The sequence below is a fragment of the Hyla sarda genome, chromosome 4 (assembly GCF_029499605.1).
Source record: "Hyla sarda isolate aHylSar1 chromosome 4, aHylSar1.hap1, whole genome shotgun sequence".
NCBI classification, from domain to species: domain Eukaryota; kingdom Metazoa; phylum Chordata; class Amphibia; order Anura; family Hylidae; genus Hyla; species Hyla sarda.
The window spans coordinates 165,769,869-165,794,996 of record NC_079192.1 but is presented as its reverse complement, the minus strand read 5'-3'; the positions used below and the strand labels follow the sequence as shown (position 1 = coordinate 165,794,996).

The window sequence follows — 25,128 nt, the reverse complement described above, 5'->3', positions numbered from 1 at the left end:
CTATTGGTACAGGTGTGTAATTCGGTGACACTGATGACAACCATACTTACCTGTCCCTGTTTCGTGGTTCCGCTTTCTTTTTCCGTATCTTCCGTTCCGACGGCAGGCTTGGACGGAGTTTCCTGATGTCAGAAAGCTCTGCCACTGGAATGGAAAATACAGAGCAAGATAGCAGGACCGCGGAATGGGGAAAGGTAAGTATTGTTGTCATCAGGGACACCCACACTACACACCAGTACCATCAGGTTAGTGTGGTGACACTGATGACAGTTTTCTTTTAATATCACTTAAGTCCTTTATTCAGTGTGACTTAAAATCACCAACAAACATTCAATGGTTTGAAAAGTCCTGCACTAAGCAGGCAATAGTAAGTTGCATTAGGATGATCCTTTCTGTATGAAGAGCATTATTAATGCCCAGAAACAGCTCTTTTGAGAGCAACCAGCTAGGCAGCAATGCATATCTAAATGTCACTTGTGCTGCTGATCTATGCTAAATAGTTTTATCATTTATAGCTGATCTTCATTTATACTACAAAACTATACTTCTAAAAATAAATGAAATGTAGCAACAGCTGGCCAGGTTATTGTACTATTACACATAAATCTGTCTGAAGATTATTTTTTTCTGAACTTCCTGTCACTAATTCCATTAGAGAAAACTATAGCCAGGCTTTCCCTAGGACTAAACAATTATGAATTAAATAGAACTAGGACTTAACAATTATTAATTAAATCTCAACTAACATAGTTAAACTTGTAAGGCATGTCAAGTTAAATATTTTTGCAAATACATTCATCTAGTAAACTTGTTGCCTTTTCCTGATATTCTAGCTGCTTTCCTCCTCTTGTTGACAGTTCGTTGCCTAGATTACAGACCACCACTCCACTTTAGAAGTGGTGGTCGGGCTGATGTCGGGGAATATCAATAATGAGGCCCTATATATATATATATATATATATATATATATATATATATATATATGACATCATCTCACGAAGGCCTCCATTTTGTCAGAAAAATGATAATACCATAACTCAATTATGAATTATTATTTATGGTCAACAAAATGTTTATTGGTTATAATAGATTAACATAAAAGAGTATATAAAGACACCATAATATACCGGTGTGTGTGTTTATAGGAAATATCAATGATGTAATGTCAGATATTAATATATGTGAAATCAATCACACATAATTTAAGTAAGTAACTACATTGCGGTATACCAACATCAAACAGAAGTTGGTTAGTTCAGTTATCATATCGGTATTACTCCAACACGAGAACTCACATCAAATGATAACAAATGGTCCAAAAGCAAAGAAGCACAGAAGGCAGCACTCACCAAGCAGGATGTCTTTTAATCACCGTTCGGGAACAGGACACAGGTAGCAGGCGGGAGAGTGGGGTGGAGGACGGGGCTGCCGGGTCAAATGATAACAAATGGGCATTTAAACTCTAGATATTGGACTGATGAGTAAACTCTGCCAGTTCTAACTAACATCACAACTATCTCAGGTATTAAGATGCAGTACTAAATATATAATCTGTAGTACTCTAAGACATAGGATCACTTAAGTTTCCTTGTAGAAATTATTATATCATGTGGCGGAGCAGAGAAAGATCCCATAGACTAAGCTATATGCAATATGTGAATGCATTAATGTAGTGAAAACCGTCAAACCATTCACTAGAAGTAAAGGGACAGGTGCCACGCCCCTTTTCTAACAGCCTCGCTAGACCACGCCCCTTCCCATCACTATGCCACGCCCCTTCCCTTCATAGCTTTGCCCCCCCTTTCTCCCACAGTCACTGACGTAGTCTCATAAATGGATGTGAATGTTTATAGTGTGGGGGCCCCCTTACCCCGAGTAATATGTACCCCCTTCCTTTCATAGCTTCGCCCCCCCTTTCTCCCACTTTTACTGACGTAGTCTCCTAAATGGATGTGAAAGTTTATAGTGTGGGGGCGCCCACCCCATGCCGAGTTATATGTAAACATGTCCCGACAAGTCTGCGTAGCAGAATGTCTTATAGTAAAAAACAGACAGCATTGTATCATTTTTATAAAGCTTTATTAATACAAGTAATCATATATTCAAACACGTTTCAAAGAATTGTTTCTACATTTATAGAGATAAATACAGTTCATATAGTTATTGAATCATATTTTAAAAACTTTTATAGAAGATAAAAATTTCCCACAAGCTGGTCATTCCTTTTGACTTAATTATAGCAAGGGGCTCATATTGTGGGTTTTGTTTTTGCTTTGTAAACCATGATATTCTCAAAGTTCACAACTTACAGTTACAGTTATTTTACACCGCTCTAAGTGCTTTAGGTACTGTATACATGACGAAGATTCAGGAAAATATTACTCCAATAATATACATCGCAACCAGGTATTTTTCCAAATGTAATGAAAATAAATATATCCAAGCTGTATAAACAGAGTTTTCCAGCAGAAGCACATTTTTCTGTACAGAAGCCACACATTCCACAGAGTAGTGAAAACGGGGTACAGGCAGGTTTTTCCTATTACACCCTTAAAAACTGTGCAAAAGCAGCATACACAGCCATATCCACGAACAACGCGGTTTCCAACAGGCAATCCCCCTATTTCTCACATTAGACACTCATAAAAGTAGCTGTGTATGTAGGGGCTATATCAGTGAATAGAGATGCCTCTATGTAAGGGATCTTGAATTATTTTAGTGTGGGATCTAAAACAGATCATTTCTAGTATCGTACATTAAAATAATTCATTGATATAGCCCCTATTGATATAGCCCCTGCATACACAGCTATGTTACTTTAGAGTACACACGTACAGGATCCTGCGTAGATTTCATGAGCAGGATTTGTAACTGCAGATTAGAAGCTGTGCTCAGTCATTTAGTTTACATTAAAATCTGCAGCAGAAAATCCTGAGCATCAAATCTGCGTACGTGTGAACGTACCCTTAATCAAATAAGAAACCAGTGTATCTTACCAAGAGTATGCATAGATGCACTTCTGGATAAAGGAAACATGGAAACGCCTGTAGTTATAGCCAGTGATCAGAAGAGAGAACTATGAGAAAATATTTTCTCCCCGACTTCTCATGGCTCCTCCTCTTCAGGTTGCCTCTAGGAACTTTTCCCCTTGAGTGTATGTTGAGCTTTATGATCTATGTCAGCTTTCGAGTAGAGCTGGGAGGTATGACCAAAAATGTATATCACGATATTTTTGTAAGTTATGGCAGTTCTACGGTATTTAACGGCATATCTCCCCCCCTCCCAACAATATGTGACCCGTGGGCGCTGCTTCTCTACCCCGCCTCCCCCCCCGGTTTATCACCCCAGCTCTGGGCTGTCCCCCACATCGGGGTACTAATCATGTTACCCGCAAGCGCTGCTCTCCTCGTCCTCCTGTCAGTTGCGGGCCGCCGGCGCTGGAACTCTGTGCTGTACTACATATTTCTGTACCCGGGCTGCAACAATAAACAAAATAAAATTTAACTCACCTTCCTACGTTCCCCCGTTGCTCTGGTATTGGCCTCACTGTTCTCCACTGCGATCTTCATGCTGCTTCCTGGGGACGGGAACGTCACAGAGCCATCAGCCTATTACCGGCCGCAGTGATGTCCTGCCTTGGCTGGTGATAGGCTGATCGAACGGTCATGTAAGAAGCTGGCCGGCTTCTTACATGACAGTGCACTCAGTCTATCACTGGCCGAGGTGGGACATCGCTGCGGCAAGTGATAGGCTGACGGCTCTGTTACATTCCAATCCCCAGCGTGAGGCCAATACCGTAGCAACAGGGGAACGTAGGAAGGTAAGTTAAAGTTTATTTTGTTAATTGTTGCAGCCCGAGCACAGGAATATGTAGTACAGTACCGCGTTCCAGCGCCGGCAGCCCACAGCTCACAGGAGGGCGAGGAGAGCAGCGCTTGTGGGTGACATATGATTAGTTCCCCGATGTGGGGGACAGAGCAGTGCTGGGCTGATAATTCATTGGGGGGGAGAAGCAGAACAGCACCCGCGGGTCACATATGATTAGTTCCCCGATGTGGGGACATTGCGCTGCGGCTGATAATTCATTCATTCGAGATGGGGAAGGGGCCAAACCGGTATTGCGGTATGGGAAAAATTCATATCGTGCAGGAAAAACATTTCGGTACTCGGTATGAACCGGTATACCGCCCAGCACTACTTTCGAGCTCTCTTTTCTGTGTCCTCTGTGTCTACATACATATGTTTTTAGATTGTTTCTTATCTTAAACGTCCATCCAAACAAATAACAGGTCATCCAATGTTGATCTGTGGATGTTAACTATGTAGATCATGGTCTAGTCACAATATTAACTTCATTATTGCCTTAGTCTATTCCAGGCTAAGCAGCAGAGGACAGTCTTGGATAGAGCACTGACTTTAACTGGTTACCTACACAGGACGTGCTGGCTCGTCCTAATCAGTAGGTACTTGCCGCATTAGGACGAGCCGGCTCGTTCTGAAGCTAAACTGTCACAGCATGTAAACATGCTGTGACAGAGAAGTGACAAGACAGCTGATCGTCACAGACATCGGCCCCACCCCCCAATCGCTGTGATTGGTCACTCAATTCAGACTGACCAATCACAGTTGAAAAACTGCCTTTCACAGCTCCAATTTCCTCAGTGCAGGGAGATCTGTGAGGACATCGGAGCTGTGTAAGCTCTGTGTACAATAAAGCACTACACATATCCCCAAGGACCCAAAAACCCTGCCTGATACCCTTCTTAAAGTGATCCAGTCTAGGTTACATCACCTGTCTTGGACAGCTAATGTAGTGAATCGCCCCCCTGCGATCGCGCTTCGGGGGGGTAGGGGGGTATGGCGCGATACACCCCAATAGCCCACCAGGGAGCATTCACATGTCCCTTTAGCTGTCCCAAAGCTGACAGCAGTGATCTAAAGGGTTATAAAGGGTATAGCATGCTGGCTATTAGCGGCGGCCCCCGGCTACTGAAAACAGCTGGGGGCTGCAGAGTATGGAGTGAGCAGGAGTCGGAAATTCCACATCCCTGTGCTAATACATATTGTTAATATTGAGAATGATGTAACCACATAAAATGCATAGGGTCACAAAGCAGATATATTCGAATCTGTAGACAAGCATAGGATTTCAGTAGGATTTCAATAAGGTAATGCCAGATGGTAGGACAAAACCCTATCTATAAAATTCATGGGCTAAGACCTTTTTGGTTGTGCAGATGATTGTTAAGGTAGAGAGCACCACAGACTCCTATAAACATAATACCTGAAGAAATACAGGCAGTAAGTGGCAGGCATCAGGACCATGAAAATTCCGGTACCTGATAGTGGGGGTTAGATACCCCTAAATAACCATGGAAATAAACAAAAGAATGGGGGCTCAATCTAATTGTGCATATCTATTGTGGGTGCTGATCAGAATATGCAATTAGTAAAAAGGAAAGGGGAAACACTGAAATTGCATCAGCACACCAACACACAAATATAGAAAATATATACCAATTTTATTGTTATAATGCCAAGTTTATGTCTATACAAAACAGAGGGGAAGAAGAAAACAGTATTAAAACCATTTAAAATAATGGGCTAGGATATAAGCCCAAGCACTCATCTAGGGACGGGCCATGAACCCCCTCTCCTAGTAACAGGCACCCGTCCTACTATGCTGAATGATTAGTCACACCATACATGTAAGACCGTTATAGATATTGGATATACAGGCTGTATAGCAGAATAGTCAATAATATGTAAACAACAATAAGCAGCTATAATAACCACTAACAAAGCCTGTGATACTTGCAATTTGCATGTGTGAAACAAGCGTGCAGAAGATGGAGGACTAGACCAGATGTGATGATCAGTATGGTGACGGGGCCACAAAGACCCTACGCATTCCGTCGCTCCCAAAAGGCGACTTCCTCAGGGGTTAAGTAAATAACCCACATGAGATCCCGATAGACGGAGTGATCCAGCCTTTACCACAAGAACGCCACCCAAATGTGTCTCCTGTACTTATCAGCTGCAGCTCTATAGCAGGGGTCTCAAACTCCCGGTCAGCGGAACGAAATTTTGCGGCCCACACCAGGGATGTGTAATTGGGGCAAGCAGCGCTAAATGCCAGAAGACTTCACACAAGACTTAATGGGAGCGTATCTCCGTCTCCTCCCTGTGTGTGTCTGGCTGGTCTTCATCTGCGTCTGCGCAGCCACCAGTACACAACCGGTCTTCATCTGCCGCTGGAGAGGAGAAGTGCTGCGCAGGACACAAGTGTATCTGTGTGTGTGTGTGTGTGTGTGTCTGTCTATTTGTGTGTTTGTGTGTCTGTGTGTGGGGAAACTATACTACCTAATGTGGGGAAACTATGCTTCCTAATGTGAGAAATCTATGCTACCTAATGTGGGGAATCTATGCTACCTAATGTGGGGAAACTGCTGCCTACCTGATGCGCCCCCCCTAGCAGTAGCACCCCCATCATCAGTCAGCTCATACTATTACCACAGGGGGGTAGGGGGAATGGGAGGGTGAGGTGTGGCAGGTGGGGAGTGCTGCTGGTGGATCATGAGGGGTGCATGATGGGGGCATTATATGTTAGGGGCGCATGCAGCCCAGCCTCACCCAGCTGCTACCTCCAGTGACCCCCAGATAGTTTGAGTTTGAGACTCCTGCTCTACAGCAAGTTCTTTTTTTTTTTTTTTAAGTTCTTTTCTGTCTTACCACAGTGCTCTCTGCTGACACCTCTGTCTGTCTCAAGAACTGTCAAGAGCAGGAGTAAATACCCATAGCAAACCTATCCTGCTCTTGACAGAAAATAAATTTCACCGGAGTACCCCTTTATGTTTGTCCTGTCTAAAACACCTTTTGTTTATCTCATACATTCCACTCTTTATGATGATGTTTTTCTCAGACACACTTTCTATGATGTAGTGGAATCAAATTAAAACATTTTAACTCAAGATGGAAGCTTTAGAAAATATTGTACCTCTCATATTAGAACCTCTGACTTTTCAGTACAAATAGCACAACATTAATTTATATAAATAAATAAAATATATAAATATATATATATAATTAGCTCAACCACCACTTTCAGAATAAATTGGTAGTCTGTAACCCAGGCAACAAGGCGAGAAAAAGAACAGGAGAACAGGTACCCCCTTCAGCTCTCCAGACTGCATTTCCTGACTTTGGGCTACTGCCAGCAGGAGTCCAAAGTCTGTGCAAGAGATAGGGGCGAATGTGCTCTGGACAAGTAAAACATAGAAAACTTCATTTTATTTTATTTTTTAAATCAAAATACATTGGAAAGATGTTTTATTTAAGGAGTGCAATAGCAAAAATTCGTTTTAATGACAGTGCCCATTTAACTTGGCGTGCCCCACACGTTTTCCTGTATTAGTTGTGATGAAAATACCTCTTTAGGATACATTCTCATGCGTATTTTGCTGAAGATTTGCCTACATGTTGACTTCAATGATTAGGAAAATCAGCAGCAGAAAATCTGCAGCAAAATATGCACGTGTGAACATATCCCTAAAGTGTACCTGTCAATTAAAGAAAAAAGAAAAATTCACTTCTCAGTGTCCAGACGCCAACCAATTATGAGAACGAGTAGGGAGAGAAGCAACATATTAAAAGGGTTTTACATGTTAAACCTATTAATAGAAATTATTTTATAAAATAAATACAATAACCATGATTATTTAAAAAACACAAACTTATAACCTCATTTTTTTGTTGGGACTTTATTTACTTGTCTTTCTAGTTCAGGGGATATAGTTCCAGTAGTGTAGGGTATACATCATAGTTCTACTTCCATGTTACCCTGCTCTTCTTGAGAGTTCTCTTTATATTGCACACGAGGGCTGCTGAGGTAATTAATTTCACTTGTTTAAAATTCGTATGTATTTTTCGTATTGCTCGTATTGTGTCATATTTTATGTATTTGTCTTTGGGTGCTGGGAGTGGGGTAGGGCTGGGGTTTTTACAGTGCCTCTGATGGTCTTTTAATATGCTGTGGTTATGGATATTTAGCATGTACCATTTCTCTTCTAATCTTTCCCCACTGACTCCTCTTCTCTGCTGCCCTCCCTACCACTAGTCCAGACAGTTTCTTATTAGATGGTTGACCCTATTTCGAGTGCAATTTCTCTTTTCCTGAGAGCTTTCCCCCGTTTCTTCCTCCTCTATTTCTTTATCTCCCTTGTTTTTTTTCCTCCAGCTTCTTCTAGATGTAGAGATTTTGGTGAAGGTGTGACGTTTCTGATAAGGTCTTCACTTTTCATTCCTTCCCCCACAACCTCTACTCTAGACTTGATTACCTCTCCATTTCTCACTCTTATTGCCCCATTCCTACCATATACACCCCATATCCTTCTCTAACTTTGTCCTATTTTCCGTTGCTATATATGATGTCTAAGTGAAAGCCTTCTACAAAATGTGCAGTTATTGGAATCCATTAGCTCAGACATCCAACAGTTCTTCTCCACTAATACTCTTCCTGATATTTCCTCGCCAGTTCTATGGGAAGCCCATAAGTGTTAACATTAGGGGATTATTAAAATCGTCCCATTTTTAGAGAGGAGTGTTGAACACAAATCATAACTTTGGATACCAAAATTGCAGAACTTGTACCTGCTTATCTTTCCTTATCTTCTAAGATTACGGATACCTTTTGAAGTTATCTTTCCTTTTACAACCTTGGTTCTTACTGTTTCTCTGCCTTATCTATTCCTTCTTTACAAGTAACTATAGATGACTATCTTACATAGTCTGGTCTGCTTAAACTTTCAGCAGAAGCAGATACCCTCTTGAGGAACCTCTTTCTGACCTGGAACTTGCTTACGTGATCACAGAGTTGAGTTTGAGCAAGACTTTGGGACCAGATGGTCTTACAAATACTTTTTCTACAGTGTTCAGACCCTTATTTCAGGACCGTGTTCAGACCCTTATTTCTGTCATTTCAAAGAAAGGCGAGAACTTATCTCAATGCTATAACTACAGGCCAATATCACTGCCCAATGTTCACCTTAAATTGTTTTCTAAGATTCTTGCTGATAGTCTTGTCCCTTTTTTCTCAGAGATCATTTATTGTGATCAGGCAGGGTTTTAACTGGTCATTTCTTTCACATGCTCTCCAGTTCATTGGTCTGGGTCCCAGTATGTCCGTGTGTAGGTTTCTTATATTGTTCCTGTACTGCAACTGTGTCTGTTAATTTGGTTCTATAGAATCATTTTCCTATTATTAATAGTACCTAGAAGGGTTGTTGTCTTTTGAACTTTTCCTTCATCATGTCTAACGGAATGTGAACTTTACATGGGGTTAGTCTGGGGTCCGTGGAACGAAAATTAACCACTTATGTGGACTATCTCTTGGTCTTTGTGACCATACCTCTTATCTCCTTCCCCAATTTGCATTTTAAAATAGCCAAATATAAATAGCTCTTCCTAATTATAAGATTAACTTACAGAAATATGAAGTCTTGAACATTTCGGTGCCTCCCCCTTTCAGATGATCTAAAACCTCCCTAAAATACTTCTACCTTACTCCTTGTGTCTCTGGTTTATATCGAGCCAACTTACCCTCTCCTGCTGACTTTCACTAAGGTCTCATCTTTTCTCACTGTTTATCTGGGCAAACAATCTAAATTGCACAGACCCAAATCACAAGGGTGCGCTTGGTCTTCCAAATGTTTATCAGTACTATGTTGCCTCACATCTTGCCTGTGTTGTCAACTGACCCTCTGGGTCTCCCTTAAAACTACGGCCTTACCAATGTCGCTCTTCTCTGCTTCGTGGCTGGCCCCTCTTAAGTGGGGGTGAGCATGAGTTGGTCATCTGGCTCCTTATCCATCCCCATTGTTCTTTATGCTTAGGAATCCTGCCTTACCATCTGGCCTTAATGGGCCAATGGTTGGACAATGGGGGCAGATGCTGACTGGTTCAGAGTGCAGAACTTTATTTTAGATGGATCCTGGCAGTGTCTTAAAAAGTGGTGCAGAGCCCTGCCCATTGGCTTTTGAGAGCTTAGTAGCTTCGGCATTACATTACCTTTCTGCCCCCTTCCTTTTTTTTTTTTTTTTTTTCCAGATTAAAAACCTCTTTTGAAAGACTGTGTATGGGGAGGGTGTGGACGACTAGCTTCTATCCTTCATATTTTTACTTGCTCACCGTCTCTCATTGTGGATAAGTCCGTAGGCTTCGACTGAGGCTCTGGATTTACAAAGTGAAGAAGCTTCATCATATGGAAGACTTGACGGCACATTTACTTAATCATTTGGACCAGATCTGCAGAAACTGGTTCTACTGGACAGTCTTCTAGAGTCAGACAAATATAAGACTATTATAGGAGACTGAAGAATTACCTCTTTAGGCAGTAAATTTTCTCCAGCCCTCCTTACTTTTCTCACTCGTTTTGCATACATTTTTTAATACAAATTCTTGTGTGGGTGACTCCTGCTAGGTTGTCCACTTTACTGATGCATTGTATAACCTTCTAACCCTTTTTTGGCCTGTTGCCCAACTCTGTTAATTTCCCCCATAGTGAATGGGTTTGTCCTGTTTTGTTATAATATAACTTAATAAAAAGATAATTAAAATAGAAGCAACCACAATAAACTTTTCATGCAATAAAGTTAGGATTTATTGTACGTTACATGAACATTTGCACTCATTTTTAAATTATAGACAACACAATAGACTACACTATCTTCTGGCATGAATGTTTTCTTAAGACCCAGGATTGTCTTTTACACCATATCTTTGCTGTTTAAACATACTCAGTATTGTTTTAAACATCCTCAGTACTGTTACACCTGATCAGTTCACACTAGATCATGTCCTTCACACATCTCCATTTCTCAGGAACAGATGCTTTTTAAATAAATTACTTTTATTTCATTGCTCTTTGCATGTATGCTGTGCAGGGTGTTCTTTGCTGCAAACAGGAAATCTGCAGCAACATAGGAAATGCCATTCATTGCATGTTAAATTAGATAAAAGCAGAGGATGGACAAGGAAGTGGATGGCTAGGTAAAACATTGCAGCTTCCTCTATAGCACAACTTAGTTATTGCCAAAAAGAAATATATAGTTTGCTTAAATTCAATAATTATATATAGGTTTTATCTACAGAAACAAGATACAGATTGCTGTACCTAGACCTATGTAACTTTTCATTGTTTGTCCGTAGATGTGGAACCGCCGCTCTGATCCTGTGTTGCATGTCGAGCTACGACGCTGGGCAGATCTTATGATTGTTGCTCCTCTAGATGCTAACACTTTGGGGAAAATTTCCAGTGGGATTTGTGACAATCTGGTGGTAAGATCTTATTTACATGATTCATTTTTTTTCCATACGAAGACAGTGTATTCTGATAAATGAATTATAAATATTTCTCTTATCCCTGTCCTCTCATGAAATTGATTTAATTTAGGATTCATTATAGGGTATATGCAGGGATGTGGAAATCCTATCGCCCGACGCCCGGGACAAGTAGTTTTGGGCGCCGGGCAGGTGAATTTTTTTTATAGATTTAGCCCTGTATCGGGCTAGCAGGGACAGACAGACTTCTCTATTATTTTTCTATAATGCCGGTGTGAGGTGCAGAAGTCGATGCAAGTCTGCACCTCACACCAGCGCTCAGAGTGTATGGAGGGGGCAGTGGCGGCCCCCAGCTGATTTCAGTAGCCGGGGTCCGCTGCTCAGAGCCCCCCAGCCGGTGTGAGGGGATCTCAGGAGCGAGGGCAGAGCCCGAGGTCGCAGGTCTGCAGGAGATGATTAAGCCACGCCCCCTCCCCGCCCCTCCTGGAGGATGGAGAGCGCAGCTCTGCACAGGAAGACAGGGGGAGAATGAGGACGTACACAGCTCCTCCCTCCTCACACACAGCCTCTCCCTCCCCCATGCTCTGTCTACACAGGACCTCATTTATCACGAGGAGGTTTCAAGTATTCACGGGGGAAAATACAGAGCGGGGAGAGGACGTGTGTGAGGAGACTGCACTGCACGGGCCGGGGACTTCACCTCACACCGGCTAAGGTGAGGAGGTCAAGCATGCAGGCGGCGGGAAGGGTGGTTGTATATGTATGTAATGTATGATTAGGGGGGTGTTTGTATGATGTGTGCATATGTATGGTGTATGTGTCATGTGTATATATGAAGTGTATATGTGACTGGTGTCTGTGTATTGTGATGTGGGGTGTATCAGCGGCGGATGTATGTATAATGTGTGCATAAGTATGGTCTATGTGTCGTGTATATATGATGTGTGTATGGTGTATGTAATGTATGATGTGGGGTGTATCAGTGGCGGGTGTATGCATAATGTGTGCATATGTATGGTGTGAGTGTATGTGTATATATGGTGTGTGTATGATATATGTGTGATGTGTGTGTATGTAATGTATGATGTGGGGTGTATCAGTGGCGGGTGTATGTATAATGTGTGTATGTGTATATATGATGTGTGTATGGTATATGTGTGATGTGTGTATATAATGTATGATGTGGGGGGGGGCAGGTGTATGTATGATGTGTGCATATGTATGGTGTATATTTATGGTGTGAGTGTATGTGTATATATGATGTGTGTATGGTATATGTGTGATGTGTGCATGTAATGTATGATGTAGGGGGGGCAGTGGCGGGTGTATGTATGATGTGTGCATATGCATGGTGTATCTATTATGTGTATATACGATGTGTGTATGTAATGTATGATGTGGGGGGGGGCAGCGGCAGGTGTATGTATGATGTGTGCATATGTATGGTGTATATTTATGGTGTGAGTGTACGTGTATATATGATGTGTGTGTGTGTGTGTGTATGGTATATGTGTGATGTGTGTATGTAATGTATGATGTGTGGGGGGGGGAAAGCAGCGGTGGGTGTATGTTTGATATGTCTGTCTGTATGTATGTATGATATAGGGGGCAGTGGCCCGGTGTATGTGTATGTATGATATGTATATGCATGTATGTTTTGTACAGGGGCGGACTGACAAGTGCTGCTGCCAGTTGTGCCATCTAATTTTATTTATTGTTAGTGGATTCTGGCCACCCGCACTAAATTGCACCCCCAGAATCTAGTCCCCTTCATACTCTCCTGCCGACCAAGAGCCCCACGGATGCACGCAAACACACCCGAACCATAACTACAACTTCCAGCATGTTGCACCGTAACCTAAACTGTAGAACTATAAAGTGTAACATCCTGGGAGTTGTAGTTTTGGTTCGGGTCAGCTGCAGAGCCATAGGCTGCATCAGGGCATGCTGGGTGTTGTAGTTACTAACTGCAATTCCCAGTATTCCTTGACACAACCATAGGCTGTATCAGGGCATGCTGGGTGTTGTAGTTATCTAGTAACTAAATGCAACTTCCAGCATTTTTCTGACTCATAATTAGAGTAAATAAAATGCATCACATAAACTGGAGAAGCAGAACCCCCCCCCCCCCAGTAACACAGCGGCGTTCAGTGTTTTCCAAGCAAAAGACTCCATATATAAGTCCCTATGAAGACTGAATAATAGTGATTAAAATATTTTAAGTGCGTATAAATGTGAATAAGCCACTTTCCTAATAAAAGTTCCGATAAAAACTACAGATCATGTCACACAAGATTACCCTCATCCCTGTATATGGAAAAATTGGAGTTATAGGGGTCCGATGGGGGGGGGGGGGGGGGCGCAATTTTCTGGGCTTGCCTCGGGTGTAAAAGGAGCTAGATACAGCTCTCCCGCCGCTAATAGCCTGGCATGCTGCGATCGCTGTGGACGCTATTAAACCATTAGATCAGCGCTGTCTAAATTGACAGCAGTGTCTAAAGGGATCTTATATCCATCCCTGGTGGTCTAGTGGGGTGGATCGTACTATTTTGGTTGAAATTATTTCATCTACCAGGACAAGTGGATTTTCTTGAGGGACAAGTAGATTGTGTTCCGCTTTAGTCCCTTGGACAAGTATTTTTTTTTTTTTTTTTAATTTCCACACCCCTGATATGGATGTATATGTATATGGTTCGGGGGGGGGGGGGGGAGAGCTTAGTTCTAAGAAGTGAACAACCCCCTCAAAAATTCAACATTATAAATCTTGGGAAACATTGAGCACCTTTACAGCAAGTAAGGTCCCTTCCCCGTCAAGAACGGCTGTTAGTTTCTTAGTTTTGTTTTTTGTGACTTTGACGGCCTTTCTCGTGACGGGGAGCAACGGGCAAGAATGGGTCCCGAGGGCTCCCATTTACTATTATGAGGGCCGTCAGGCACCGTTGTCTTATAACGGGAATAGTGGGAGAAAAAGATGGTGCAAGCAGTATTTTTTTCTCCTGCTATTCTCCCCGGTTCCCCCAACGGCCGTCAGACTGCCGTGTGCTAATGGCAGTGTGAAAGAAGCATAAGTCTAATTGTACCATCATGAAAGGCTAGAGAGAAAATGGTGAGCACCTAGTGAAGCCCATAAGATGCCTCCTTAACAAATGGGATTGTGTTAAGAGCACAACACCTCTCTGTACATGTAGGATAATGGTGGTCAGCAGCCTTGTGGTTCCTCCAGGCTCTGCAGCAGCACGTTGGTGATATGGAGAAAGCTATAACATGGGCAGCTTACAGGGAAGCCGAACATCTATATGGGCACTTCTCCAGTATAACAACAATAAGCCAGTTGCGTTTAAATGCTATTGATGCAACTGGCAGATCCAGGTAAGTGATACCTCATTGTAATCCGGTTCACCCACCCTATAACCCTGTGTATTGGGATTAGTGCAGGTGAACCCACTGTCAGTTTCCCTTAACCCCTTAAGGATCCTTGACGTACGCGTACGTCATGACACCCTGGTACTTAAGGACCCATGACGTACGCGTACGTCATGGAGAATTCCGGCCCCTGCCGCGTACGGCATCGCGTGCGAACGCCTAGGGGGGTCATCAGACCCCCCATGTCGGCGATCGCGGCAAATCACAAGTTAATTCACACTTGCGATTTGCACGATTCCGGGTCATTACGGGTCTATGGTGACCCGGAATGTAAGGGGGATCGCGGTTGTCTAAGACACCCACAATCCCCCTGAAGCGATGGGAGTGAGGTGGCAGGGGTGCCACCCCTCCTATCCCTGCTATTGGTGGTCTAGACGCGACCACCAATAGCAGATCGGGGGCGGGGGGGTTAACTTTCGTTTTCCCCGTCCTGCCCCGCCTATTGTAAGTGGGCAGGACGGGGAAAACGAAAGTTAACCCCCCCTCCCCCGATCTGCTATTGGTGGTCGCGTCTAGACCATCAATAGCAGGGATAGGTGGGGTGGCACCCTCCAGATGTTGCTAGGCAAATTTTTCACCGCAGTGCAAACTCCTAGCGGGAAACACCGTAACACGCCAGTGCGAATGTACCCTAAAAACACTTACCCATCCGGGCGGGCGACGGAGGCTGCGGGCGACGGAGAACGACGGGCAGCGATGACGTGCGGCTGATCCGACGGAAGCCGGTGAGTTGCCTAGTAACATCTGGAGGGTACAGTTTGAGACCATTATACAGTGGTCTCTAACTGTAGCCCTCCAGATGTTGCAAAACTACAACTCCCAGCATGCCCAGACAGCTGTTTGGGCATGCTGGAATATGTAGTTTTGCAACAGCTGGAGGGGTACAGTTTGAGACCACTATATAGTGGTCCCTAAACTGTAGCCCTCCAGATCTTGCAAAACTACAACTCCTAGCATGCCCAAACAACTGTTTGCTGTCTGGGCATGCTGGGATTTGTAGTTTTGCAACAGCTGGAGGACCACAGTTTGGAGATCACTTTGCAGTGTTCTCTAAAACTGTAGCCCTCCAGATGTTGCAAAACTGCAAATCCCAGCATGCCCAAACAGCTGTCTCAGCATGCTAGGAGTTGTAGTTGCGTACCTCCAGCTATTGCATAACTACATCTCCCAGCATGCCCTTCGGCGATCAGTACATGCTGGGAGTTGTAGTTTTGCAACAGCTGGAGGCACACTGGTTGGAAAATACTGAGTTAGGTAACAAAACCTAACTGAAGGTTTTCCAACTAGTGTGTCTCCAGCTGTTGCAAAACTACAACTCCCAGCATGCACGGTCTGTCAGTACATGCTGGGAGTTGTAGTTTTGAAACAGCTGGAGGTTTGCATTTTTCACCGCAGTGCAAACTCCTAGCGGGAAACTCACCGTAACACGCCAGTGCGAATGTACCCTAAAAACACTACACTAACACATAATAAAGAGTAAAACACTACATATACACCCCTTACACTGTCCCCCCCCCCCCAATAAAAATGAAAAACGTATTGTATGGCAGTGTTTCCAAAATGGAGCCTCCAGCTGTTGCAAAACAACAACTCCCAGCATTTCCGGACAGCCACTGACTGTCCAGGCATGCTGGGAATTTAGCAACAGCTGGAGGCACCCTGTTTGGGAATCACTGGTGTAGAATACCCCTATGTCCACCCCTGTGCAATCCCTAATTTAGTCCTCAAATGCACATGGCGCTCTCACTTCGGAGCCCTGTCGTATTTCAAGGAAACAGTGTAGGGCCACATATGGGGTATCTCCGTACTCGGGAGAAATTGCACTACAAATTTAGGGGGGCTTTTTCTCCTTTTACCCCTTATGAAAAGGAAAATTTTGGGCTACACCCAAAAATTTTACACTGACATGCTGGTGTTGCCCCATACTTTTTATTTTCACAAGCGTTAAAAGGAAAAAAAGACCCCCAAAATTTGTAACGCAATTTCTCCTGAGTACGGAAATACCCCATATGTGGGCGTAAAATGCTCTGCGGGCGCACAGCAAGGCTCAGGAGTGAGAGCGCACCATGTACATTTGAGGCCTAAATTGGTGATTTGCACAGGGGTGGCCGATTTTACAGCGGTTCTGACATAAATGCAAAAAAATAAATACCCACATGTGATCCCATTTTGGAAACTACACCCCTCACGTAATGTAATAAGGGGTACCGCCCCGCTTCCTGCTCTAGTGACCCCATGCCTTCATACCTCATCCAGTCTCTCTCTCCTGCTATCAGCTGTTACCTAACTTAAATCTTTAACCTCTCCTCCTCCTTCAAACACTCTATCATAACCCCACTATTGAAAAAACCAACTCTGGACCCGTCCTGTGCAGCCAACTATCGACCCGTCTCAAATCTACCCTTTATCTCCAAACTCCTGGAACGCTTGGTCTACTCCTGCCTTATCCGCTATCTCTCCGAGAACTCTCTCTTGACCCCTTACAGTCTGGTTTCCGCTCCCTTCACTCCACAGAAACGGCCCTAACCAAAGTCACTAACGATCTTCTGACGACCAAATCAAATGGCAATTTCTCTTTACTGATTCTCTTGGACCTCTCTGCGGCTTTTGACACTGTGGATCACCAACTCCTCCTTAGTAGTCTCTGCTCCATCGGTCTCAAGGACTCTGCTCTCACCTGGTTTTCCTCCTATCTCTCTGGCCGCTTCTTTAGCGTCTCGTTTTCTGGCTCTACTTCTTCACCTCTTCCCCATGCTGTCGGGGTTCCCCAGGGATCGGTCCTGGGTCCTCTACTCTTTTCACTCTACACATCCCCCATTGGAAAAACAATCAGTAGATTTGGTTTCCAGTACCACCTCTACGCTGATGACAACCAACTCTATACCTCCTCCACCAACATCACCCCTGCACTCCTACAGAATACCAGTGACTGTCTCTCTGCCGTCTCAGACATCATGTCCTCTTTATATCTGAAATTAAATCTTTCTAAAACAGTACTTCTTGTCTTTTCTCCATCAACTGATACTGTACCTAATCCTGACATTTCCATCTCGGTATGTGGTACTACCATAACTCCCGGGTAGCAGGCTCGCTGTCTTGGAGTTATACTTGACTCTGATCTGTCTTTCACTCCCCATATTCAGTCTCTTTCACGTTCTTGTCACCTGCATCTCAAAAACATTTCCAGAATCCGCCCGTTTCTCACTACTGAAACTGCTAAAACTCTCATTATTGTTTTGATTCACTCCCGCCTCGACTACTGTAACTCTTTACTAATAGGCCTTCCTTTCTCCAAACTCTCTCCTCTCCAGTCCATCCTTAATGCCGCAGCCAGACTCATCTTCCTCTCCAGCCGCTACGCCGACGCCTCCTCCCTGTGCCAGTCACTACACTGGTTACCAATTCAGTACAAAATCCTCAGTCTCACAAACAAAGCTCTCCACAATGCTGCACCTCCCTACATCTCCTCTCTCATCTCAGTCTACCATCCTACACGTTCTCTCCGATCTGCTAGTGATCTCACACTAACATCTTCTATAATCCGAACTTCTCACTCCCGTCTCCAAGACTTCACTCATGCTGCACCGGTTCTCTGGAATGCTATCCCTCAATCCCTCAGACTCAACAACAACATCCATAGTTTCAAATGTGGCCTAAAAACACATCTCTTCAGACAGGCCTACAACAGTCTCAACATATCCCCAACATATCCCCAACATATCCCCATCATATCACCAACATATCCCCAACATATCCCCATACCTCTTGTTTGAATAGTTATTGTGTAATTTTATGTCTGATACTTGTCTTTGTTTGTACCCCATAATTGTAAGCGCTGCGGAATCTGTAGGCACTATATAAATAAATAAGGGGTACAGTGAGCATTTACGCCCCACAGGGGTCTGACAGATGTTTGGAACAGTGGTCCGTGAAAATGAAAAATGAAATTTTTCATTTGCACAGCCCACTGTTCCAAGGTTCTGTCAAACGCCAGTGTGGTGTAAATACTCAGTGCACCCCTTATTAAATTCTGTGAGGGGTGTAGTTTCCAAAATAGGGTCACATGTGGGGGGGGTCCACTGTTCTGGCACCACGGGGGGCTTTGTAAACGCACATGGCCCCTGACTTCCATTCCAAACTATTTTTTTCCCAAAAGCTCAATGACGCTCCTTCTCTTCTGAGCATGGTAGTGCTCCAGCAGAGCACTTGATGTCCACACATGGGGTATTTGCATACTCAGAATAGATGGGGTTTCAATTTTTGGGGGGCATTTTGTCCTATTACCCCTTGTAAAAATGTAAAATTTGAAGGAAAACCAGCATTTTAGTGAAAAAAAATAAATAAATCATTTACACATCCAACTTTCACGAAAAGTCGTCAAACACCTGTGGGGTATTAAGGCTCACTGGACCCCTTGTTACGTGCCTTGAGGGGTCTAGTTTCCAAAATAGTATGCCATGTGTGTTTTTGCTGTCCTGGAACCATAGTGGATTCCTAAATGGGACATGCCCCCCAAAAACCATTTCAGCAAATTTTGCTTTTTAAAAGCTAAATGTGACTCCTTCTCTTCTGAGCATTGTAGTTTGCCCGCAAAGCATTTTACGTCCTAACATGGGGTATTTCCATACTCAGAAGAGATGGGGTTACAAATTTTGGGGGTCATTTTGTCCTATTATCACTTGTAAGAATTTTAAATTTGAGGGAAAACTAGCATTTTAGTGAAAAAAAAAATTAAAATCACATCCAAATTTAACGAAAAGTCGTCAAACACCTGTGGGGTGTTAAGGCTCACTGGACCCCTTGTTACGTGCCTTGAGGGGTGTAGTTTCCAAAATAGTAAGCCATGTGGGGTTTTTTTTTGCTGTTCTGGCACCATGGATGCTTCTTAAATGTGACATGCCCCCCAAAAACCATTTCAGAAAAACTCACTCTCCAAAATCCCACTGTCGCTCCTTCCCTTTTGAGCCCTCTACTGTGCCCGCCGAACACTTGACATACACATATGAGGTATTTTCTTACTCGAGAGAAATTGGGTTACACATTTTAGGAAGATTTCTCTCCTTTTACCCCTTGTAAAAATTCAATAACTGGGTTTACAAGAACATGCCAGTGTAAAAAATTAAGATTTTGAATTTTCTCCTTCAATTTGCTGCTATTCCTGTGAAACACCTAAAGTGTTAACAAACCTTTTGAATGTCATTTTGAATACTATGAGGGGTGCAGTTTTTATAATGGGGTCATTTGTGGGGTATTTCTAATAAGAAGGCCCTTCAAATCCACTTCAAAACAGAACTGGTCCCTTAAAAATTTCGATTTTGAAAATTTGGTGAAAAATTGGAAAATTGCTGCTATACTTTGAAGCCCTCTGATGTCTTCCAAAAGTAAAAACATGTCAACTTTATGATGGAAACATAAAGTAGACATATTGTATATGTGAATCAAATATATAATTTATTTGGAATATTCATTTTCCTTATAAGCAGAGCGCTTCAAAGTTTAAAAAAAATGCAAAATTTTTAATTTTTTTATCAAATTTTGGAATTTTTCACCAAGAAATGATGCAAGTATCGACAACATTTTTGCACTACCATAAAGTAGAATATGTCACGAAAAAACTATCTCGGAATCAGAATGAAAGGTAAAAGCATCCCAGAGTTATTACTGTTTAAAGTGACAGTGGTCAGATGTGCAAAAAATGGCCGTGTCCTACAGTGAAAATTGGCTGGGTCCTTAAGGGGTTAAAGGGGTACTCCGGCCCTAAGACATCTTATTCCCTATCCAAAGGATAGGGGATAAGATGTCTGATCGGGAGGGTCCTGCCGCTGGGGACCCCGCTATCTCATGCAGCACCCACCTGTGTGAGCTGCATGCCAGCGCTGGAGGCTCAGAGTCTGAAGCCTCACAACTACAGCAGCGGAGTATCCTGACATAACGACTCCGCCGCCGCCGCCCCCCCCCCCCCCGGTGTGACGTCACGCCCCACCCCCTCAATGCAAATCTGTGGGAGCGGCAGGACCCCCGTGATCAGACATCTTATCCCCTATCCTTTGGATAGGAGATAAGATGTCTTAGGGCCGGAGTACCCCTTTAACCCCTTAAGGACCCAGGGTGTATCTGTACGCCCGTGGGAATTCTGGTTCCCGCCGGACCGGTCCGGGATGCCTGCTGAAATCATTCAGCAGGCATCCCGTGCAAATGCCCAGGGGGGTCCTGAGACCACCCCATGTCGGCGATCTGCAGCGATTCCGGTCATACGGGTCACGTGTGACCCGATGACCCGGAGATACACGGGGATCGGGGGTGTAGAATACACCCCCAATCACCTCCTGTATCTATGGGGAGGTGGCGATTTCGTCACCCCCCCAGGAGCGCTGCTATTGGTTGGATGATCGTCTGACCAATAGCAGCCGGCAGGGGAGGGGTTAATGTCCCCTTCTCGCAGCTCTGCTCGCCCACCGCATTCAGTCAGCATGCAGAGCTGTGAGAAGGAGCCAGGGACCCCCCCCCCCCCCCCCCCCTTCCGTGAAGATCTGTGCCCCTCAGGGCTGAAGAGAAGCTGTATAGTGCAGGGTGAGATTGCTAGTAAAGGGACAAGTAGGAGGTAATAAAGTAAAAAAAAAAAAAATTCCCCCCTAATAGGTCCTCAAGGGTCCGCCGCAGATTTTTCAGCGTGACCCGGGGTTCAGGGAGCTGCATTTGCCCCCCCCCCCCCCCCCCTATTTTTTTTGGCCGCAGTGTTTCTTTCCATATAACGGTGTGTGATTTATAATCGCACACGGTTATATACAAAAGTTACACCAAGCACACACATTACATACTTCCCACACCTGTGGGGTGTTAAGGTTCACTGTACCCCTTGTTACGTGCCTTGAGGGGTGTAGTTTCCCAAATATTATGCCTTTTTTTTTTTTTTTGCTGTTCTGGCACCATAGGGGTTATTAATGCTTAAAGTGACAATGGTCAGATGTGCAAAAAATGGCCGGGTCCTTAAAGGGTTAAATAAAAAAAAAAAAAAAAGTCTTAATATTGAAAGATCATTTTAACAGTGATGGAGAGAAAAATCAAGAATTAAACCTGATAACAAAATTCCAGGCATTAATATGACCTATTACACAGATTTCACAGCCCACTGACTCCACATTTCTGCGCTCCTATGTCTTCACCTCTGTGTCCCTTTCATCAGTAGTTTTATTATAGCTTTTCTTATCTTATTTGGTCACTTGCCTGGTTAGGGGGCCATTGTGCTTTGAAAGTGTGCCCATATCATTTGCATGGTTTGCCAATAAATATATATCCACTTTGATACAAATGTGGCACAAAGGTATTTATCACATAAATGATAAGCTCTAATATAGATTCTTTAAAGTGATATTGTTTAGCCTGAGAGTATCAGAAACCTAGTGATTGTGTAAAGGTTATACCCCAGAGTACACTTTACACCCTTGTGTCACATCAGACATATTCCAGATCTAAGAACTCTTCACATGTCACTATCTTCTTCTAATGAAGCTATTACCTCTGCCCTTGCTCTTCCATACATTACAGATTCCTTTACAATTTATTGCTCTGGTTATCTTTATGATGTACCTACCACTTTGTGTCTCTGTTAGACATCTGATGCTAGAGACAGTTCCTTGTAGTGGAGCTAATGTGCATTCCTTTTTCTAAAAGATTCCCTGTGCCAGCTGGTGGTCTCCACGTGAGCAAACAAACCCTTACTGAGGAATGGGCTTGATTGCGCCACAATCTTAGCCTTGTTTCACATCATGTTTTTGCATCCTGTCAAAATGTCATGCTTTTTAAAAAAGTGTAAGATAGGTAATAATTTTTATTAGGTATCACTGCATGTGGAATTGTCTGATTAATATATATAATGTAAATGATCCTGCACAGTAAACGGTGTAAATGTAAAAAAATAAAAAAAATAAAAATTACAAAAACTCCAGAATTGTTATTTTTTGGTCACCTCATAGATCAGAATTTTTTTTTTATTACAAAGCACTCAAAAATTCCCATAAAAAATGGTACTGATAAAAACTACAGATCTCAGCGCAAAAAAAAGCCCTCATACAGCCCTGTATACAGAAAAAAAAAGTTATAGGGGTCAGAATAGTGCAATTTAGACATATATTTTTTTTAAAGTATTTATTTATAACTTTTATGATTTTTGCAACACAATACAGAAATAAAATAACATATAGCCGAAGATAGACCCACCCCCGCCACCCCCAAAATCAGGAGCAAATGAGCGGCAGTACATCACCATTGAAGTAGGCAGTTGAAGAGATCCACCCCCAGCTGACACAAGACACTAAACAGAGACACACACACACACACACACACACACACACACACTCCCAGAGTAACCACCACTTCCTTGACCAGGAAAGAGACAACCAGAGACAACACAGGAGAAATAACTCATTCTCTCCTATCATGTGCCAGGGCATCCAGATTTCACAGTAGATCCACACAGTCCAGTACAACAGGGCTCTAGCAGCAGAATATAGAAGGACATAGCCGGAGCATCTTTCAGCTTTTCAGTACCATATAGAGCGCAGCTCGCTCTCCCACAGGTTGCAATCTCACTATAGCAGGGGTCCACCACCTCCCGCCAGGATTCAAGGCTAGGCAGCGAGACTCCAAGCTTCCACAGCTGAAGGAGGGTATAGTGCTTCCCAGATTCTGTAAGGACACTAGGGGTTAACTTCTCCAACTTCCACCACTAGCAACAGCAGCAGTGATCAACTGCCTGACATATTTATTTTAAAAGTTTGACTAATAGAATAGAATAATAGGAAAGCTTGTAAAGATGGGTGTTGTTTATATTGTATTTACCTACGGAATAAAGAGAAAACTTCACTGTAAAGTGCACTGCGTTAAAAAAAACTAACAAAAGGTTTAACCTGTTAAGGATGAAGGGGGTACAGGTACGGCTTTGTGTCCTGGTACCTAAGGACCAAGGGCATACCTGTATGCAGTGGTCCCATTACCAGGGTTTGAAGCATTCTCACAAGCTGAGCACACTTCATACTCGGTGAGTCCTGGTTGCTATAGGCAGCCAGGGCCCACGGTTAATGCCGAACATCGCCAATCGAAATGATGTCCAGCATCAACCCTTTAGACGCTGCTATCAAAGATGATCGCGACATCTAAATTCAGGATAGCTAGATGCCGGTAACAGATTGGGACATCCGTGGCGAAATCACGGTTTCCTTATCAGCTGAGTGGACGGCCCTTACCACCCTCCTCGCCGTCCAATCAATCAATGCTCTGAGGCTCCATTAACACTGATCAACACTGAGCCAAAGCCCAGCATTGAACACTGTATGCAATCAAAATATTGAATGTTATAACCCCCTATGGGGACTAAAGAAAAGGAAAAAGTGTAAAAAATAGAGTTAATAAAAGTGAGAGAAAAAAAATATATAAATATATATTATTCAGCCATTTTGTCTGTATTACTCCATGTTATTCTCTAATGTACTGTTAAGCTGCAAAGATTAGCTATGTACATGAGAGCTTTAAGGACCATGGAATCTGCTGAGAAAACTTATAATATCTGTAGAGGATGTACAATAGCCCTAGTTCATGAGGAGGAAAAAACTAAATAAGTCATACATTTTTGGGCTGGTACAAATAATACATAAGTCTTTTATTTAGTCCTTTTCTATTTATTTTTGTTGACAATTGACCTGTTTTATTGCTTTCTTGTTCCTTTTTAGTGTTTTCTCGTTCTTCAGTTTGTATATATATACTAGCTGAGTACCTGGCGTTGCCCGGTTTTTCCTTCCAAATCCTTTTTGGGGAGGAAAATAAACAAAGGAGGAAGCTTTTGACCTCCTATCCCGACCTCCTATCCCGACCTCCCATCCCGACCTCCCATCCCGACCTCCCATCCCGACCTCCCATCCCGACCTCCCATCCCGACCTCCCATCCCGACCTCCCATCCCGACCTCCCATCCCGTCCTCCCATCCCGTCCTCCCATCCCGTCCTCCCATCCCGTCCTCCCATCCCGTCCTCCCATCCCGTCCTCCCATCCCGTCCTCCCATCCCGTCCTCCCATCCCGTCCTCCCATCCCGTCCTCCCATCCCGTCCTCCCATCCCGTCCTCCCATCCCGTCCTCCCATCACGTCCTCCCATCCCATCCTCCTATCACGACCTCCCATCCCGACCCGTAATATGTGTACCAGTTATTGAATTATCTCCAGCCGTACAGAAGTTAAGTGGGAACATACATTTCCCATTGATTTGCATGGGACTTTAAACAAAAACCCCAACCCTCACAAATGGGGGTAGTTAAGGGTTAAATTAACTATCCTATATTTTAAGTGGACATATAAGTAACATGTGACCAAGTATTAT

General features: G+C 43.5%; 1 protein-coding gene across 5 annotated transcripts in view; it reads left to right on the top strand.

Annotated features, from left to right (window-relative positions):
* Nucleotides 1-25,128, top strand: part of PPCDC (phosphopantothenoylcysteine decarboxylase) — a 55,047-nt gene that overhangs the window by 15,239 nt on the left and 14,680 nt on the right. For all 5 annotated transcript variants that reach the window (XM_056572610.1, XM_056572609.1, XM_056572608.1 and 2 more), the window contains exon 4: nucleotides 11,206-11,334. In XM_056572610.1, the coding sequence (XP_056428585.1) occupies nucleotides 11,206-11,334 (129 nt within the window). The remainder of the gene's footprint in view (nucleotides 1-11,205; nucleotides 11,335-25,128) is intronic.